At 41.3% G+C, this 21,998-nt stretch overlaps 1 protein-coding gene across 1 annotated transcript in view; it reads right to left on the reverse strand.

Annotated features, from left to right (window-relative positions):
* Positions 1-13,685: 13,685 nt before the first annotated feature.
* RAP2A (RAP2A, member of RAS oncogene family) overlaps positions 13,686-21,998 on the reverse strand; it is a 31,066-nt gene continuing 22,753 nt past the window's right edge. The window contains exon 2 of the mRNA XM_005516452.3: positions 13,686-17,722. Coding sequence (XP_005516509.1) covers positions 17,485-17,722 — 238 coding nt within the window. The 3' untranslated portion in view covers positions 13,686-17,484. The remainder of the gene's footprint in view (positions 17,723-21,998) is intronic.

Here is a 21,998-nt window from a genome sequence, read left to right on the forward strand (position 1 = left end):
GTCCTGCTGCAGCACTGCTTAGGGTAATAGTGACTAAATTACTCATACCAGGAATTCATCACAGAGTCCCCTAGCCTGCAGAGGGCTGCACTTGCCTGTATCTGCCCACCATTTGGCACTGGTGGGACCACTGGGAACAGGCCGGGTGCTGCCAGCCCCTTTCCCTAAAGAGACCCATGCTCCTTACGTTAGTTTGCATTCCCACCAGAAGGCCCTTCTCCCTTGTGCAGCCACAGACAACCATGAAGGGGGACATTCAAGATGACAGTCAGCTCACCTTCATGCAGCAAGGCTGATCTTTGCTTGCTGTTAATCGCAGCCAACTGGGTAGCAATGATTTTGCAACAGAACGGCTGCCAGGCCATTCAGATTATCTGCTCCAGCGCTTTGAGAGACAGCTGGTAAAGCAAATAGCAACAATCCAGAGAAATTATCTTTATTTGCCTGTAAGCACAGCACTGTAATGCGAGGCTCAAATGAGCCTCTTTTGGCACGCAAGGTCAGCGTTGCCTTTTGCATATGGCATACATTAGGATTAAGTCCCAGCCCCACATAGCGTCTCTTAACCAAGAAGCTGCGTTTCAAAATTAACTGTGTTTTGTTGCTCTTATCAGAGATCAGCTAACAGAATTGGATGGCAGGGAGATTTGAAGGTTCATACGTGCAAATACTTGAATACTTTTCGATGAGTTTTAAGAATACAATATTATACTTCTTCTTGCTCTAAGACTTGTTGCTGTGCACAGGAGAGGGTCACCAATGTCCCATCAGCTTTAATAGGACAAGATGCAGGATATTCACTCCGAAAAATCCCGATTTTTGCGATGCTGAACATCCCATTCCCCCTTCCCTTCTACCCTTACAAAGTTAATATTATAAAGCTGGTGGTTATGAAGGTGGTTTCTTATAGTGTAAAATATGCCTTTTGTTGAACAAGCCAGACCCACAGATCCTCAGACTCTGAAGATCTCTGTAATTTAAGGGTCTGACATTACTTTTCTGTGCCTTTTTTTGCAGAGGTGTGTGCTTTGCTGCCCCATTCTCTGACTCTGAAGCCAGGGAAACATGGCAGGAGAGACACTCAGACAGGGATGAAGCTGCTGGATCTCAGCATAAAGGTTCCAGGCACTTCACAACACACCATCATACAGGACTTCCACACTACTGAGGCATTTGTGTCAGGGCCCCAGGAAACCTCTGCCCTCTGTCTCAGCTGCCACTGTGGACTCCCACCTGAGCATTGCTGAGGGTGCCGCTGGGCTGTGAGGGCTGTGTGAGGACAGCACACCTCACATGGACAGCACTGTGCCAACCTGCTTGCAAGAAACTTCTCTCTTAGCCAGTGGACCTGCAGTCTGTCCTCTGGCTGGCTCTCCCATGGAGGTTTCCAACAAGGAGAGCACCTCGGTGCTGGAGCCAGCTTGGAGGGGGTGCTCCATGGAGATCTGACTCAGACATGCAGGTTGCCAGATACCCACCAGCTGCCAGAGCATTTCAGTCATAAATAAGGGCAAAATTAAATGTAAGCATCAGCAGTGTTTCCAGAATGAGCCAGGGTTTTCAGCTTTACTACCCTTTGCTTTTTCTTAAGGGATCCAGATCCAGCATGGATGGTGCTTCTGGGAAGGCCTTTGCTCTCCTTCAGGTTGTATTCATCACATTTGTGCCATGCCTGCACTGTCAGTGCCAATGAGTGAGGAGGTCACCAGAAAGAGCAGATGCTACTCCTGGCACAAACACGTAAAGAACATTTTACTGACTCTATTGGACCAGAGCGTTTAAGGTACTTTGTCTTTTCCCCTGTGTCCAGCAGTGGCTACTGAAATTTCAAGACATTGGTTTGGGTAGCTCTGGAGCATTATGGCTGCTGCTGTGCTTTTATTCCTTCCCATCACTATGCACTTAAGTGTTGTACCAGTTTCAGCACTATCAATTCCTTGACCATTGTTATCTCATGCAATAAACTCCCCTGCCTTGTGTTTGTGCTATCTTCAGATATTTTCCCTTTTGGAGTTGCATGAGAAGGTGCATGGACTCTGCTGGGTCTGCATGTGCTGTGTTACTACCAGTTGTCACATCTTCACCTCTTAGTCTCATCATATTAGACTCATCCCTGTCTTGAGCAGCTCCCTTTTTCCCATTGCTGACTGCAGAAGTTTTGCGTATCGCTAATCCTTTTCATTCTCGTCTCTGGCTCACTTCACTGTTGCTGACGTATGATGTGAAATGGCATGCTAATAACACTCTACAATATTTCAAGTGGGAGTACAATAATTTTATAAAGAAGCTCCACGTTTTGTCAGTTTTCAGATTTGGTGTCTATTTTGAGTCCAGGTTATTGAACACAATGAAGTACAGTGATGCCTGGATCAAGGTGACTTGAGTTACTCTAGGACATATGTTCTGTACGTAATGAAAACTTTCAAATCATCCCCTTCCACATGCAACTTGAAAAGGATTTCCACCCACTGCTGTGCTATGCATCTAGTTTTCCCAGTTAGGACCATAACCTCCCAGTCTTCCCTGGTATTTATAAAAGTAGCTGTATATTTTGCTACCAGCCAGTTCTGTACCTGCACTCCTGCTCCAGGTCATTAACAGCTCTATTACTCATTGAGTCAGTTTGGAAGGAGAGCATATCCAATTCCTCACCTCCTGCTGCATTAAAATGAATACTTTTTCCTTCCTCCTTTGTCTCCTGCCTGTTTCAGTTAATACTGAGAAACATCTTTTTCCCACTCTTGCCATTTCAGGGCCTTGAGTACCTTTACTAATGTAATGTAATGTAATGTAATGTAATGTAATGTAATGTAATGTAATGTAATGTAATGAGTAGGAATGGCAAGTTTGACAGTGGCAATGAGCTCTTCTGCCAGGTGGTTTTTGCTGACCAAGTCCCAGAATTGTTAGGACTGAAGAGGACCCTGACAGGACACAGCACCTGGCTCTGAGCAGAGAAGGGAGTTGTGGGAAGATAAACTTAGTAGGTTTCTGTGGTGTAAGTAGGGTGGCATTTCATGGAAGCACTTAAATGTACACCCCACCCCCCACCCCCCCCTTTTTGGCTCTAGCAGTACTAATTCCTATGATTGTGGCTGGGCAAACAATCAACAGCCAGCCTTGAAGATGTGGAAATCACTTGATCTGAGTTCAGGAATGTCCAGGGACTCCAGGAGGCAGAGGCTTGATACTACCCTTTCCAGGACCATAGAAGGGGCTCTCAGAGTGGAGGGCAGCCTGCAAAGGATAATGTCACACTTGCTACCCAGAAAGCAACCTTTGCTGGAGGGTTTGCAAAAAAGTGAGTTTCAAATGCCTGCAGAACAGGCATGGAAGTGAATTTCAAATTCATATCAAGCACTGGCAAGAGGAAGTTTCTTCCAAAAGCCACGCTCAATCAGGGAATAGATACACACTGCAACCTTGCATCCCATCAACAGCGCCTCAGTGCCAAGAATCTCAATTAGCATGGGCAATGCTCACAGCAAATATTAAATGAACATCTCTCGGGCTGGAGAGTTCATTCAAAAGCTGCTGGGTGGAGAAAGGAGAGCATGTTGTCACTAAAACTTATCACCTGTCTAAAGAGGATGGTGACAGAGGCTGTGAGGGCTTTGACAAAAACTGCTTTTAGCCCAAAAATATGAGGAGAAAAAAGAGTGCAGTGAGGTATAAAGCCCAGCTACTGTCACTCACGTAAGGCTGCCCTCACTGATTGTGTTTGAGGGAGGTCAGGTGAGGGCCATGCTTTGCTGCTTCCAGTTTCTAATAATTATTGCCTGCATGACAGGCAGTGAGCTTAAGTTTTTCATGTGGCCTCGGAGGAGCTTGTACCCATTTTCTCCCTAGAAAAGTAAAGATCTCTCTTCCGTGATGAAGAAGAAGAAAGCAAGGACACACAGGCACACTTTGCAAAATGAGTGTGTGGTTTGTGATGCAGGTACAAGGGCCTCCCTGACCACAGCCTTCCCTTGACAGGTTACAAACAGAAGTTCCTTTGTCAGCCGAGGCTCTCATCCCAAGGAAGTGTTCTAGCATGTTCCAGTTCAGTTCCACAAGGGACTGAGTGCAGGTGCAGATGGAGGGGCAGAGGACTGGTTATCAGTATTTTTCCATTAGCAGGGACAAATGCCTGTGGCTGCAGCTCAGCAAACAGCCAGTCCAGGGGAGGAGGCCCTGAGCCCAGGGCTCTGGTCTATATGATGGATCTGTTGCCAGCGGGGGTGGCCAGCAGCCTCCACAGGGCTGTGGTGCTGGCCCAAACCCCCCAGCTGGGACCTTGTAATCCCTTGGGTGTTTCCATCCCCTTATCTCTCCATCTTGGCTGCTCAGGCCAAGACCAAACTTCCTCAGGAGAGTCAGCTACCTCACACCAGCCCTGACTCCACAGTGCTGAACTCTCTGACAGGTTCATCTGGGAAGACACATTGGTGTCTGCATTCCTCCTCCTTGTCCAACTCTACAGTGTGTGAGCCCAAAACAAGATGGAATTTCCTTTTGTTTTCCTCCCTTGGAGGCCATTTTAGGCAAACTAATTTACTGGGAGATATCAGCTGGCCTCAGCCTGAAAGTATGGGGAGGGTTTAAAAATTGGTTTTAGCAGCTCTAAGAAAGCATTTCCTGGTAGGTACGTGTCAGCAGAGACTGCCAGTTCAAATCACCTCACAAGGGCCCTTCAGAGCTGCTCTCAGACACAGGCAATTTTGATAGTGAGAACAGGCATTTCTGCTATCACTTTTGCTTTCCTCTTTAGGAAAGAGTGACCACTTAGCTTTTTTTTTTTTTTTTTTTTAAATGGATTTCATTGGATTGGCATTGTTTATGTGGGGGAATTTCACATACTAACTTGTGTCCTGTAGGTGTTTTTATACTGCCCCCTCTCACCCCGCAAATTCCATTTTTACTAAATTTGAGTTTTACTATCAGTAAAAGCTGTTACTATTAGTACAAACTTTTCTCCTCATTTCTCCTGGGTTTTTCATGACAACAGGAGTCTGTGGAATCACTCTTTCCTCAGTCCACTCAGGGTGTCCCATGCATGTCCCACATACTCATAAGCTGGAGTGCACCACACTGCTTGCTTAAATACCGTCTGTGGGAAGATCTGCCCCTCTTGGTGGGGGCTGGAGGGTGCCCAGAGGGGCTCATTATTCACCACACACTGCCAAACAGACTGGTGAGCTTGCTTTTACACAGACAGACTCTGACATCAGGTTCACAAAGCATTGCTCTGTTTTTATTTTTTTCTTATCCCCCACAACTTAAAGATCAGGAAAAGAATTCAGCATCTAGAACCAAGATGTGTGCAAGAGAGTAGTTCTGTCCTCCCTTCCCTCTTTTCCATCCACCAAGCCAGAATGCACAGATAGCCCCCAAAAAGCATCTTTTATTCCCTCTGACCATTAAAATTGTGAGCAGAAACATGCTAATACACAAAAATGTACCCTTCTCCATTTGCAGCAGCTCTTTTAAATAATTCCTGCCAATTTACTAAGCCTGACCTCATGTTTCCCCGACATCACAAAGGCCGGCTCTATTCAGGCTGTCCCTTTCCAGGAGATTCCCCATTCGAGTGCTTGAAATGCTTTTTGTCTTTTTGGCCACATACAGCACTAAAAGGACTAGAGCAGAGTTTATGTTTACCCAGACTGCTTTTATAAGTACATCAAGATCTACAGAGCCACTTCTTACTTCATCAGGATTTTTAAACACAGGAAGAAGAAAGATTGAAGCTCCAAGTTGTTTTTAACAAACAGAAATAGTGCCAACTTCATTTCCTCCCTTGTTGCTTTACCTTTGGTATATGCTGATGCACTTAGAAGCAGGGTGCTTTCAAAACCAATGGTCTTTTGAGTCTATTTAGTTTCAGGGTTTAATTTTTTTGGTCAGTTGTTTTTACTAACAGAATAACTCTCAGTGAGCGAGCTTGGGGATCTGTTATGCCATGGAACACTCTTCTGGATGAATATCTGTCTCTACAACTTTCTTTCCACAAGCATGAAATGAGGATATAATGCATACATTTCACTCAAGAGTTTAAATCTCATTGCCTGAGAGCATGATATAAATATAGGCTATAAACTCCACCAAGAGAAGGCAAAAGATCTGTTATTTCACCACAAGGGACTGTTAGACCATTAAAACAAAAGACTGCTGATAAAGCTTACGTGCACATTTGAATAAATGATTAGTAAAGGGTTTGTTACGTATCAGCAGAGGAAAGAATCCCTTATTCCCAGACTCAAACATGGCACATGTGCAAAGGTGTCTCCTGGCTTAAATAGGAAAAAGCAGGGAAGGACAGGTCATTTGAGATCCTCTGACTCTAGGTTCCTGAGTTTAACTCATCCTTGAGCCATTCAGCTGAGGTAAATGCGACTGCTCATCTTTTCCAAAGTATTTTTAAATAGTTGTGCAGAAAACAGAAGTTGGAAAAATAAGTCTTAGCTGGAAATTTTGCTTTAACTGAATATCAATGGTTACCTCCTCCAAAGCATTCTAAAGACATTAGCAGGGTATTTTATTTTTTTCTGACTTTTACGATAGGCCTTCAAAAGTTAGATTTAGCATCAGTGTTGGACTAGATCTGACAGAACATTTCAAATGCTATTGTACTGTAATCCCTAGATGAGAAGCCTTGCCAAGTTTAATTTGATTTTAATTTAGCTTTTCTGTAGGAGCCTCCAACTTTCCAGCTTCCATGAACATTTAGTTAGCTACACGAAAAACTCCTTTGTTTTCAGGTTGCTGCTTTAGTCAGTATTCGTATGAAGAGCCACTATTGAGTGCTTTGCCAGTGACGGTAAATTGTGCTTACTGAGAAGTGGGCAGGTAAATGGACAGGTAGGAAATACCTCATCCTTTGAAGAACCTCAGGTGTGCTGGTAGAGAAAGGGAAAACATTCTATGTGCCCTGACACAAGATGTCCTATCTCCTCCTGCACTTTTGTGACTTGTAGGTGGCCAGATCCTCTCTGCACACCCTGAAAATCTCTGAGTAGAGAACTGAACTCTGTATCTCATTTGGTGAGTCCCTCTGGACGGGGTCCCCTGGGGCTGTGACATAACATTTGCAGCCCCAAGCACTTCAGCTCTGGCTTGGAGGCTGAGAGCCAGGGCCAGCCACCCTGTGTGTGCTGTCTGTGGCTCAATGGGTTTGCCCCAGCAATGGCAGCAGCACATGGGTTTTGTTAAGGACATTGTTGGGGGATGCACAGGATATGTTGGAGAAACTGGGGTAGCAATGCACCCACAGTGCAGCACAGTGGGAATTTCACAGCGCTGGAAATGCACACAAGCACCTGGGGCATTGAGCTGCTTTGCTCTTGGTGCCACTCAGAGACATTCATTCATCCAAACATGCTGACAGCAAGGATGCTGAACTGTCTCCCCGATACACCTGTGGCAGAATGTTTGTCTCAGACAGCCTGTGCTTGCTTCAGCAATCAGGCAGCAGCCAGAGCTTTTCTGGAGTCTATCCACACAAAGCCAAGGCAATGGGAGGCCTGCTCTAAGGGGATTAGAAGAGATCTCTGCTTAATTAGTCTAAGAGGGCTGATCTTAAAGATTATTTCTCATACAGAGCAGAAAGAGCTACCAAATGATCCTTGGGTCAGTCAATTACTGCCCATGTTGGGTGATGTGGCAGAAAACTGGTTGAGACTTTTGATCCAGAAATCCAGTAGCAGAGGTAGCTGAGGACATACTGACACTCAGCTGGTCAGGGGGAAGCATAGGCATTACCTCTCTCACAGGGTGGCAAAGCAGCAGCCTCTGAAATCATGATGGCCTGATTAGCCCAGCTTATCTGGAAACATCCTCCGTGGTGGCTCCTCAAGGCAGAACAAATGTTCAGCATTATCTGGTCCTGCAGTTCCTGACTAAGACATGGAAGAGAAATATGGCCCCCACCCTTCCTCTGTGATGGACAGCACCTGAAGGCGCTTTTTCAAGGAAATGCAGGTTTAGGAGCAATTACACGATCAGTTAAAGAAGCTGCATGTCTCTAAACAAAGTCCCAGCTGTGGTCTGCAGGGAAGCTTTGCTAAAGAAGGTGAAGGCAGCAGCTGCTGCAATGCTAATCCAGCTTTCTTGGCACTCACAGCACCCTCGCAGGAGCAGGCTGCTCATCACCCAGTGCCCACATGGTGTGGCAGACACTGTTCATTCACGCACTTCCTTACAGGAAGACTTGTATGGGTAGAGAATGGGGAACTCTTTTTTCTAGAACTTTTCTTACCATTGCTGCCATCGAGTTCCAAGTGACCACCTGCTTTCACCATCTTCTTTTTATACTTGATCAGGAACTTTATGGATTATTTTGATATTACCATCCAAACTTAGTGAGCTGTAAGAATTCTTCCCCTCCCCAAGTCTTCCCTTTTCCCTCCTTTTAATTTGCATTTATAGGTTTCTGGCACATAAAGGTGACAAGTAGTACCTGAATTATTTTTTTTTTGTTGGAGATAGCAAGATGAGGAAACCTGAATTTGGTTTGTATTGTTTTTTATCTTGTTTGCTTGGTTTGTACTGTTTGGTGTTTTTTGTTCATTGGTGTGTTTTAAAACTTTTGACAAACATGCCAAAATCTGGAACAAATGAAAAAGTTTAATAAGGGGCAGCATTGCAAACTTTTCAAAAGTGTGGTTTTCATAATTTATCGGAAAGTTCTACCACTTATAAACAAGCAAACTAGGTTTATAGCTTCAGTGATGCATAGGCTATGTACATTTCTGAGTCAGAACATCTCCTGAGAGCAGGGGAGACGCAGCTTCTGCCATGAACTATTGATTCAAGTGCTCACACACACAGTGGTTTCTTTGTGAAAAACCTATACGAGACTAGAAAAAAATGAAAACAGACAAAAAAAAAGGGAATAAAGGAGGAAGAATCTTTCTTGTCTTACATGAAACAAATTGTTTTCCACACAGAAAAAAGATGAACATGAGAACATGATGTTCACCCAGCGGCAGAGGTGACTTGCCTGGAGTGAAGAGCCATGTACCTTTATGAGCAGTATATCTTCCCTGTCACTATCCTTCCTCCATACTGACAAACATGAAGTTTTTTACCAGTGTATGCTTCTGGACGAATCAAAGAGGTCTGAAACTGGATATACCTCACCTAATGGAGAGAAAGCAATGTTTACAAAAATCAGATTTCCTCTAGCCATGAAAAATGCCAAGGAAAACAAGTATTCTACTTTAGATGTGATGCAGAGATGAGAGTCCCCTCCCCACAGCCATCACAGAGAGTCTGTTTGCAGGTGGATGTTGTCTTGCTGGATTAAGGATATCCACCTGATGGGTTAACTTTAAATGCAGAGATTAGGAATCATCTCAGTAAACTATCGTGCATGTCGTGCACAACTTTCCCTGGTTGAAAAGGGGAACAAGTTGACAACATGCTGTAAGTGCCCACCCACACTTCATGATCTCTGACTGCTTGAATAAGCACGTTCCTAGAAATAACTACAAATAGCACCTTCATCAAGAGAGGTTGATTGAGTTCCCCCAATAAAGAGGTGCAAACTCTTATGAATACTTCAAAAATCTTCACAGTGTATCTTTTCCTGAAAAATTAGGCAGAACCAGAAGAGTCTTTGGCATTGTCTCTCTATCTTGAAACACAAAGTTAAATGTTACATCATTTAAGTGTTGTCTTCCCCCGAAAGAATTTTTAATAGACCCACACAAGAAAAAAAATAAACTTTACCTAAAAACCAGTTAGAGAAATACAAAGGCCTAGAAGGAATCCTGCCCTGTTGGAGCAGCAGCTGTTACAAGTCTTGAGGCTTCATGAAGAATTTGAGAAGTACCTTAATTCACACAGCATTGAGTGTCCTCATCCATTTACTCTCTATCAATAGGACACTTATGTATAACTTATTTTGTTTTGCAGAATCTTATCTTCTTTGTGTAAATCAATTATTTGTGTTCCTGTATTTAAAAACTCACACAGCAAATATTATAAAGGTAAACTTACTATTGCCTTACATAGGCAAGGACTTCTAGACAAAATCACACTAGCACTTTTGGAATGTTTTTCTTGTGTCCCTGCATTGGTGACATGCCATCAGGCAGGTTATGAGGTTCCTGTGATCAGACCAGTCCTATACTACTGATGTTAATGAAGTCTGCCTCTGAATCTGCTCCTAGATGACTTCACTACCAGCAAAGCTGATTTCTATTCCTTAAACAAGAAACATTAAGATCTACAGTTGGAAATCCTCCCTGCTGAAATCTCGTCCTACTCTTTCCCACTCTGTTTCTCAGCTCTCAGCCAGTGTGTACAGACAAGGACTGTGCCTTGCACCCAGCAGTTACTATGTATGAAATACAAAGAGCAGAAAGCATATCCAATCCAGCTGAAAACTCTGGATGAAGACTTTTATCCCACCTTATAGTGGGCAAACTATTTTTTCAATGGCTTATAATGTGGCCAAGTTTAGACGTATGTACCAGTGCTGTGGGGTTTTGCGCCATTTCCCAGTGGTTCAAACCAGAATGGTGCCAGGTTTTGACAGAGTGTTTTCAAGAATTCAGTACATGCAGAATGGTGCATCTTCCATTGTTTTATCCTTAGAAACAGCTGAACCATTAAAAAATAGAGAACAAACAACCATCCCCAAATCTGGGACAGAGAGATCATCCTGAAAAAACTGGAGCTCTACTAATTAGTTTGGAAAGCAGCAAAAAAAAAGATCACCTTGTCTTATACGGGAAAGTGCCTGGCAACCTCTATTCAGTTTGATTATTCCATCTCCAAGAACAAAGGGTGAATAGCAAAAAGAAGCCTATGTAATAACCAAAAGAGCTGTGATCTAGAGTACACTCTTGGCTGTAGGATGAAAGCATGTTTTGTTTTCCTAAGCTGTGTTGTACAACTAGAAAGCTAAGGTGCCATGTCTCAAGTATTTGGGGATGACGTTACAAGTAAATATCTTTTGATTATTAAACTGCACAAGGATTCTAAAGCAAGAAAAAATTCAGAATCTTTCCATACAACATCTAAAGAAGCAGTTTTATACTTATTTCAATGGAATGTCTTGTAGAAGGCTACATTTTCAAATCCAGTTCTCTGATCTACCTAATAAGCACTTTTGTACAAGAATGCTCTAAATACTTATATTTCTACCATTCAACATAACACTCAGTCTACCTACATATTTTTCTTCAGCAGTCTTTCAGGTTTATAAATTCACCTCTTCAACCTAGATCCACCCCCATTCTTCTCCACTTCTGTCAGCCAACCACCTCACTGTTCCATTCTTCAGTGAGACTCCTACGTGGCTGTCTGGCCTTGCAAACACTCCTAAGAGCAGCCAGGTCTGTTATCCAGTTGTCTACGTAAGTGGTCACTGCACCGTGAAGAACTTGAAATAAATTCTCTGCGCCCCATAGACTATTTCATATTCCAGTCAGACCACAAAGTGTGTGCTTGAAAGTACACGGAAAAAACGTTCCAGCAGAGTGGAATGAAGATGTGTCGTTAGCAGTTCCAGTATCGCACAGTGCCTGGCTCACATCAACGCGGCTTTTTCTTCCACCCACTTGCAATCCAGCCTGCAAATGCAACCCACAGCCCAGAGAAAAGAAGGCTCTGGGGAGCCTTCTGGCAGTCTTCCAGTACCTAAAAGGGGCTTGCAAGAGAGCTGTAGAGGGACCTTGACAAGAGCCTGTAGTGACAGGACAAGAGGGAGTGGCTTCCAACTGGAAGATTCTAAGGAAGAAATTTTTTCACTGTGAGGGTGGTGAGGCACTGGAAGAGGCTGCACAGAGAAGCTCTGGACGCCCCATTCCTGGAAGTGTTCGAGGACAGGCTTTGAGCAATCTAATGGAATTAGTGGAAGGCATCCCTGCCCATGGCATGGGGATTAGAGTTAGATGAACTTAAAACATCCCTTTCTATCTGAATCACTCTAGAAGCCTATGACTCTTAAGTCAGTACTTTTTACTTCCAACATGAGAAGAAAAACATGTTGTGTTGACCACCAGATAAATGAAGCCCTGAACAACTGGAGTCAAAATCCAGATGTATTAACTGACCTCCCTATGAAGAAAAGAAACCTGCAGTTCCAAATGTTTGACTGCAATTAGCAAAAAAAAACACAAGGAAAGTTCTTTCTGCAGGTTTTATGGCAAAACAGGAATTATGTTTAAGGCAACTGAGTAGGACACTAGCGCATTCAAACAGAGTCACTGGAAGCTGGAAATTTCTTTCTTAAATGAAAATGACCAAGATGGTGCCTGCCAGAGGAACATGACTACACTGCTATGGGCCAGACAGAGCAATAAACACAGTTTCCAGCAATTTCAGAATCAATCTTCCTGCGCTCAGAAAAATAGATGTTATTTGATGGAGAATAAAGCACAAGGTAAACAGCAAGGACACAATAACTTGGGGTAGAAGATGTAGTCCAGTGATTCCCTGGTCAAGCAACAGAAATACTGACCAAAGGTTGATGATCCAGTTAGATAGATACTAAGATATTATATCTAACTAAAATATTTTACAGAGCAAAAAACTTCCTGAAGAAGCTAGAAAGAAAAAAAAAAAAAAAAGGAGGGGAGGAGGGGTGCAGAAAGACAGAGAAAGCATTTGCTAGGAGTGAAAAATTCAAAGTTTTCTAACTGTTCAGTTATTTGAAAAGAGCATGTCACAAATTGGCATTTTTTTAACCGTTCAGAACAGCCCAATGAATTCCTGTTGTCTCTCTATAGGTATCTTCTTGGGCAAAACAAAAGGATATTACTAAACTAATGGGACTGGAAGAACCCACCAGCAAAAGTTCCCTTGGAACTGATTTACAGAATGAATGGGCAAATCAAAAACATGCAATTAGCAGCATGTGTCAGCCTTCTATATGATCCATAGAACTAAAAGCTCTTTTAAGATGTGCCAGCCTCAGGCTTCTTGCTCCTTAAGGCATGCATGCCATGAAAACAAGAGACTACCAAGCACCCATCATTACTGAAAATAGGGTATTTTAGTGATACTGGCATGACTAAAATGTAACTGCTGATCAGTGCCAATTAGCTAGAATAATCCTGTTAGCATTAGCTCAACTGTTCATTTATAAATCTCTGCAACACTAATTGTATTTGAAGCTCTTTTAACACTAACTCCTTTTGTGTGGTGCTGAAAGCCTTCAAAACATTCATCAATTGAACAGCTGATATAACAAACAAGCCTCCTTTAACCCTTTGCAGTCTCAGTGCTATAAGAGTAGTTCTGCATATTAACTACATCATATATTGAACAAGTTTTTATTTGGTCATTTTTTATATATGGAATATTTTATTATATATGTACAATAAGCACTATTCTCTTGCCATAGCAAGAGCTGTATCTTACCAAATACTGAGTATTACTGATTGTTGTCAGTGTGTATCCCACTAAGAAAAGTGAAGAGAAAAACTCCCTCCATCGCTATTGTTCTTTATCAAGATTGTAATTTAGATCACAACATCCATGCATCCATGCATTCATCCGTCCATCCATCCAAAATAAATTATATTATTTTTATTTATTGCTATTTAATTTGTACCAGAAGAGCATTTTGGAAAATACTTAGCTGAACTGAATATAGTTGATAGTGTTGTTTCAAATTACTGGGCACCCTCATCAGCTCTGGACAAAGGTTTTGATCAAATCAAAAGGGAAAATACAGAAAATGCAAGAAAGATTTCATTAAATAAATTTATTTGTTAAAATAATTTAACTCCAAATACAACTGCTGAGTTTGCATTGAGTTCTATGTACAATTCTTGTTTTATTTGAAACATCAAGGTTTAAACAACTGACATTGTTACAAAACAAACTGTTGCCCCATTTTAAATTGCCAGTTGTATTAGAGCTCAACAATTAACTGTGAAATACATTAATTCACCCCTAGGAAACTCCAAATCAACAGCGTTGTCTGACTCCAGAACCCACTTCAGTCTTTCTTCAAACCCTGATCAAGAATTAACAGATGCACAACAATGCAGATAAAAGCCTCCTGCAGTTGTCAAACATTTGCATTTGTTGCGGAGTTTCACAATTAAAGCCTAACCAGTGCTTTGATGGCACACTGGTAAAAAAAAAAAAAAAAAATTAAAAACAAACATGCACAAAACCCCCCAACCAAATGGCTGACATCTTTAGGTAACATTCTATACAGGAAAGCAAATACCAGTAGTTTTCCCCACAGAAAAGTAATGGCAACTGTAGCACTGGGGTTAGGGAGAGGCTAGAATCAGAACAGAAAATGTCACCAAATTTCTTTTTTTTGATGCTCTGAAGGGGTGGGCAGGGGGATGGGCACAACAGAAAAATCCCAAACAAAATCCAATGCAAGTCATATTTAATACTCTTGATCTGATTCTGGTTGGTTTGCTTTGAATTGTTTTTGTGTGTATTTTTAAGGGAAAGAGGAAACAGTTGCTCTCACTATCATAGCTTAAAAGAATAAAAGTTGCAACTTTTTTCTTAAAAAAAACCAACAAAACTGGAGAAATGCTGCCTTTGTAGAAAAGTACAAGGCTCTACAAGAACAGCCAAAGGAAAAGTGGGTCTTTGGAACAAATCATAATATTTTAAGGCATGTTATAAGAAACTTTCAAATACTATAATTGGTAATCCTATCAGGGTACAAATGAAACAGTGACTCAAGACCAGTGATTCCTGCAGGGTGGCCATGCAGCTGCCGTGTGGCTCACCCACCTCCCTTTCTGCTACCCCTATAACTTGAAAAATCTGTTGAGTGCAACTGTCATTGATTCAAGCTCCACTATCTTCACATTAGTGGAAATACAAATAGTGCATAACTACTTCCTCAGAACTATACAATGAAAAACGACACTTACACTTTGCCCCCTCAGCCAAGTTGCATGGTAGCTTACATATGGCCTATGCTCTTGAAAATGTGAATGTAACGAAGAAACAAAAGTGGGAGATATTTTAATATTTTCTGTTAAAAATTTAATGCGCAATTTTCCCTATATTTAAAGCCCATCTGCTTTATATTATGAACTTCATATTAGGCTGTTCATACTCCATGCCATTTTCTTGGTTGATGAACAATCTGTGAGGTAAGATTTTTAACATCTCTGTAAATAACCTCGCATAACATGCACTTCCAACTCAGTTTAAAACTTGGCTTTGGTTTGTTTTCTGGGGTTTGTTTTTTGTAGTTTTTCTTTTTTGAGTGCTTGCGCAGTGGATTACACACTGACAAGCTGTTTTACGGATTGATTGTGCTGCTTGATTAACTGTTTCCCAATCTAGATATGTGAAACCCTGAAATATTGTTAATCCAACATCTCACATCTTGTTTAAGCATGGCAGCTGACACAATGGGCAGGCAGGGGGTGGTAAGAGAACATTCATACCATCTAGTTTAGGCATGTGAGTCATGTGACTTGGAGGACTAAAGTTAAACGCCTAAGTTTGCTATACAGTCAATAGAAAGAGGTAGGTGCCTCTAGGAGGGCGATTCAGAGCACCCAAAATGGGCATTCAGATGCCAGAAATAAACGGTGTGCCTATCTCCCTAAGAGAACAAAGTACAGTAACAAAAGCTCTGTAAAGTAGATGGGAAATGGGCTACATTTACTTTCTAGTAAGGCTTAATGTTCTGTGACATCTAATGCCCTTTGTCACACTGGTTGTGGAAAGGTCTTGAAAGATTAAGGGCAGAGTTGGCCAGTTCTCTTCTGTGAATATGATTTTCTTTAGTTATCATCCAGTGAACTATAATTCAAAATGTTAAGGATATTTATGTTATGGAAATCTGCAAAGTGTTTTCTACTCCAGTGTCCTTTGTGGCAGATGAGAGCGCTTTTAGGAAGTTCTGCAGATGGAGGCAAAACTCTCGAACCTAACTCCAATTACAGCATTTCTAAGGGCCATATACACACACACATACACACTCAACACACACACACAGCCCAGCACCCCTATTTTCACTCATTTAAACACAAGGAACTACACTGTTACTGCACAAGATTTAAAAACTAATAAACGCATGGTGTTATTTAGACCACAGGCTCAGTGACTGTATTTTTATGGCCAATTTTACCTATAAAAGATCCAGCTCAAGACAATCTCTCCAGCATTTAAAATCTAAACATTGCAATTGAAAACTTTTCTATACTTTGATTGTAAGACTTTGAAATAGGTATTTCTGTGCCATTAGTCATGCAAATGATAAATACTTCACTGCTATGAAACTAGCAAGTCAGAGCTCGAGCATCCTTTCCAAATAAAATATTTGCTCCCACCATTAAACACTCCAATAATTGGGGCAACCTTTGAATAGTGTGTCAGGCAATTAAAGAGCCATGTCCACACTCACCTAAGGAATTACAACCGTAACTATTTCACCTCTGAACCAAATGATTTCACATGGTTATTCAATTTAAGTTTTCAACATTAAAGCTATCAAATAGCAAACTGGATTTTCAAAGGTTAGTTTGGGATCACACCAGAGAATGTAGCCCTTAAAGGCAAGAAGAACTGTTGTCTTTAACAAACTTAAAAATGCAGGATGTTCATACTGTCCCACGAGGTTTCTGCAGAAGGGAACATATGGATGAAACATGGCTTAATTTTCCTTACAAGATGGTACTAGTTAATCTATTAAAGTGTTCCTTGTTAGTAAGGCTCAGCAATTTTTTTTTCATCACAGTTGCTTCCTCCTGGTTCAGTAAAGTGAAAATAAAGATGCTTCCTGCTTTGTAAACAGAGGGTTTGTTTGGCTTTCTGTAGACCAAAACCTGAAGCGATCCTCCATTTTTGAGCAGCAAAATGAAAGATTTAAAACATTCCAATGCCAGACTGTTCACCCGTCACTTGTTTCCAGATCTTGCCTCTCATTTCACACACTGATTCAATGTTTTGTATTTCAAGATGTGGGATAAAGTGTAGAAATAATAGCATTGATTTTGAAAAGAATCCAAACTATATGGGTCTCTGGTAGCCTTTTCCTCCAACACTGTCAGAAGTTCTCGTGAAATCAACATAACTGACTGAACAAACTCAGCCGCATGTGATAGTGCCCATTCTGAAGCGTGGCAATCAGACACCAAAAGACTTGGCTCTCCTTTTCATGGTTATGCTTGTCATGAAAGGTCTTCAGAGATATCCTCTCCACTGCTTTCATATCCCGTTTCCAAAAGGATTCTGTCCTCTTCGGAAATAGTTGCTGTTGTTGCTGTCTGACGTGACAACACACGTACGTTCGACTAGAACGACCCTGTAGATCAACTGACTGTGCCATAAAATTGCAGGTGCTCAAAGGGAAAAAACGGGTGAGATGTGGTCATTTAACCCAATTATATTCAGAGTCAGTGATTGACTTTCAATGCTCAGCTCTGAGTTAATGTTGCTACTTCACTACAGATGTATTTCAAGTGACCCACAAACCAGGAAGTGAAGTAGACAGTTCTACCACCTTACAAAATTTCTGCAAATTAAGTCCAGGTTAGGTCATTTTTAATGCTATTGTATATTACATGCAGAACAGCATGGATCATCTTTGTCTGGCTGTGCTGCATAGTTCATTTGTCTAACAATTTCCGCAAAGAGCTCATCCACCATTGTTTTACTTTTAGCAGAGGTCTCCATAAAGGGGCAGCCCCATTCTTCAGCTAAGGCTCTGCCTTCACTCAATGACACTTCTCTCTCACTTTCCAGGTCCACTTTATTACCAACCAGAATTACTGGCACCTTCTCATACCTACAGTTTAAAAACAAAAACAACAACAACAATAATTATATTTTAAAAAATGGAAACATTCTTAGAGTAAAAAAAAAAAAGAAAAAAAATCTATTTGCAAACAGTACAGACCAACAGGAAAGAGACATTTGAATGATCTTAAAATTTTACATTTGAAAAAAATGTGTATTTCACATCCTAGCAATTTGTTGTACATCTTGTTCCCCTCAGAGTTTTCAGAATTCTACAAAAATCTTCCTCCTCTGAATTTTCCTTCCCTCTAGGATATATGCCAGGAATACTTTCACACTACAAAAATGAGGAATATAATACTATTTTCTCTGTTTGCTATCTCCATGTGTAAGAACCCTCCCTTCAACATTACATCCTCCTTCTCCCTGAACAGGTATTTTGTGTCTCCTGCTTGGGGTAATGGTGCAACACTCTCCCTTTCAAGAGTACATTTATCTTTGGTCAATACACACAGAACTCTCTGAATAGCAATAAATGAGACAAAACCAAAGGGCCAGATAATTAATTCCAAATTTCAGGACATGTAGTCCGCTTCAAGTACTGCATACACACAGAAGAACTGTTACATAAAAACATATATTAGATAATACAGAATGCATATGTCTCCCTTGCAGTATTCACATCGTTAGGCCAGTTAAACAAGTTGAAGAGACAAATAAAAAATCACAGTTAAGTTCCAGGCAATACTACCACAGTTCTCTTCATAATCAATTGGACAGCACAACAGATCATATAGCTGTGAAGGAATTTGTTACTTTGCCCCTCCTTGTGAAGGGATCCTTGCCAAATTTTTTACAAAATGGAAATGCCTGCCGTTTTTTTTTTCCCATCCTCACATTCATAAACCTTTCTTCAGACTTCAAACTAAGTGTTTCATCAGGTTTTAAATTTACATATTTGCCATAGAAAAGAAAAGAGAGAAGAAAACACTGGGCCTATTTCCAAAATACTCTCACACAGTTTTTTTTTTCACAAAAGCAACTAGGACTGAGAGAAAAACCAGTTCTGACTTTTTAGCACTTAAAAAAGACCTAAGAGGAGCAAGATGGTACCTTCTTAACTTAAGCCTTATTTTCTCCTTTATATTATCTTAGTAGTATTGCTTTGAGTCAAATCACTGGAGTAGGACTGAATTGTGGACAGACAAAAGATGCAGCTGACACCTGCAACTGACACCCTCCCTAAGCCACCTATTACACCTTCTTCATCCCTCCCACCCTTCCCCTCTGCCTGCCAGGCAAGGCAGCAGAGCAGTGCTGGTGCATCTGCCTCATCTGGTTGAGGGAAACAGCCTGTTTCCCTGACTGTAACCACTCTGCACTAGAACAGGTAACCTGTGTGTTCCTGCTGCCTCTGCTGCAGGGACAGTGGGCTCCCCCACAGTCCGAAAGGATAAAAGGCCAATAATGTCTCACAAACACATCAGCAAATCTTACATCACCAGACTAGTATAAAAAATTTGTCCAAATATGTCATAAGATGTAGCTGAAATGCTAAACTTTGTTATACCTCTCTGTTTACTAAGGGAATGTCATTTAATCCACAGTCCAAGGCTGTCATCAATAATTGTAGAGAATTCCCCTCACTTTTACCATTTATCCTGCCTTCATTTACCATCTGAAGAGACATAATCCATGTCTTACTCCGTGGATATACACTGTTTAGCACAATGATATCTTTGGAACCCTTGCAAGAGCTAAGCTGCCATTAATTAAGTACCAAAATACACACAAGCATCTTGAAATCTGTCCTCCTGCATTTAAACACAAGATAGCATAGTCTTTAATTACATAAGATGGATGGCATTCAACAGATAAGAAGAAATATTGAATTGCTGTCTTATCTTTATTGTTCAGATGCACGTGTCCTATTGTATTTGCTATACAGCATTGAAGAAATCCTTCCATGGAAATGGAATCAAGTACCCCTTCACTGCACTTCTTGATTTCTGAGGGCCCCAAACTTCCTCTCACTCTCCATTGGCTTGCCCTCTGGTAAAACTGAGAAATTCCAAGCAGGTGCTTGAGAAGGGCCCAGTGAAGAAATAGATGAGCCAGAATTACAGGATCACCTCTCTGAGTTTTGTGAGATCACTTCAATTTGTTGAGAAACATATAAGAAAATGCATACACACTTGTTAAAGGCTTATAGTCAGTTCCACTGAAAAGTTCAAGTGCTTAAAAGGTTTAGGAACCCTAGAAAATCTGGGCAACTAAATAACTGACAGTCTGTATGCTATGAGTACTCAGTACCTGGGAAATGGAGCAGTGGAAACCCTGATGTTTTGTACTGAAGAACAGAAAGAACTGATGAACTGACAGAAAAGATGTGAAAAGCCTAATTTAATTTATTTGCACAAGACCATGTAGGAACTATTAGGTGGAACAGATAGAAGCAATTTTCTGTATTGCTTTTCCTGTTGCATTTATCCGATTCACTACCTACCATCACCACCTAAAATGAGATCCTACAGTCAATAGCCTTGTTCACCTTATAACTCAGATTCACCCAATAACCGATAACTTTACAATACTGAAATGTGTTAGAAAATGTTTCTGCAAAGCTCTCATTATGTCTTCTTACCAGAAATAAAGTTGCTCCTGTGGAATACATCCCTGTACTACCTAGATTTTCAGTAGTTAACTTTACAGAAAAAATACATTTTGTATATATATATATATATATACATATTCTGTGTGACATATATTTTAGATTTTTATATATACTTATGCCTGTCTATAATAAATACACACAATTCGTATCTTTCTACATAGAAAAGTCGGTGTCTACTACCTAGAATACAGCAAATAATGGAAAAACAGTCCATGGATACTGAGCAGAAGACCGGCTCTAGTGTGAGCTGGACTTACGAGCTCCAGCTCAGTATCAGTCCTGCCAGACTCAAGCTAAGTAGAGGGAGTTAGACCAGACTTCTGTGAATCATATTCCCATGAGGATGATGAACTGTTTGTCTTCATTCAGAGTCCTAAGTGTCTCTGCACGTTCCAGTTTTTGAGTTCTGGTAACACTGTGGAAAATCTAGCTCTTGACTAAATCAATCTCTACAAGCTCTGCAAGTTCAAGCTAGCTCTGCACCCTTTACCTCTCAACACTGCCAGAATTTCCTGTCTCCCTTAGTATCCCAGGCAATTTTTTTCTGATGAGTATAGGGGAGATCCCTGGCTCAATACTCTCCTTACTACAGCTGCTGATCTCACTGGAGGCAACTTCTGTCCGCATCTGGAGACTCCACTTGATACTCAGAGCCATGACCACTCAGATGGTGTATGTTAGCACAGGCCCACCAAGGGAAAGGCAGTTACTCAGATGTGGGGGAATTATATGTTTCTAATAAAATTTGAAGGGAAGAACATCTCTTCCTCACAGGCTTTTCACCCTGTTGAATTTCAGTGACCCAAGAGAAAAATAGGTTCCTAACAAAGGAAAAGACAAATAAACAAAAAGAGATCCACCTTCTAATGTCCAAGCAGCAATGCAGAACCCTTACGTACAACCACAAAAATCAAACTTAGGAATTCACAAATCCTTCCTCTAGTAGGATCTATCTTACTCACAAATACTTTTAGCAGAGCAAAAGAAGCTAAAACCCCATCACCTATACTGAAGCTCTGAATCCAGGCTGCTGTTCCCATCACAGGATCTGAGAGAGAGCAGCTCAGCCCACAGTGGGAGCTGGGCAGAAGTTTTGCCTTTTGCTGCAGCCCATCTGCCCCTGCCTGTCCCCTTAGCAATGGAAAAGTGGCACAGTTCTGCTCATTTCTGGAGCAGGAAAATCCAATTTTCTCAGTATGGCTGAAAAGCTTTGAGCAGCACTGATCATTCCTAATGAAAAGCATGAGGGCCACCTGAAAATAAGAATTGCTGCCACTTTTGTCAGTATCAAAGCAGCACAGTATGTATTCTAGGGCAAATATAGCAGACCCTGTAAGAAACACTCTCAAATGTAGCAAGGGAAGGCTTGACTTTTTAAGACCTCTTCAGGAACAAATTTTTGCAAGACCAATTACATGTGTTTGCAGAACATGATTAAAGAACAAGGCACTTCACCCTGTTTTAATGATCTCACTATCTTTAGCTCCACTATGACAGATACTGAGCAGCAGCAACTCTTGAAGAGATAACAGGACTGCAGTCATTTATAGCCCTATGAAAGACACCGGTGCAGAGTCAAATGCCATCATATCTAGGGTTTCCACAACTGCCAAGGTACAGTCATTGCGCCATAAAAGACATTCAGAATGTA

This window comes from Pseudopodoces humilis, chromosome 2, assembly GCF_049639895.1.
Source record: "Pseudopodoces humilis isolate 2021_Gansu_Grassland_sample_001 chromosome 2, ASM4963989v1, whole genome shotgun sequence".
Classification (NCBI taxonomy): Eukaryota; Metazoa; Chordata; class Aves; order Passeriformes; family Paridae; genus Pseudopodoces; species Pseudopodoces humilis.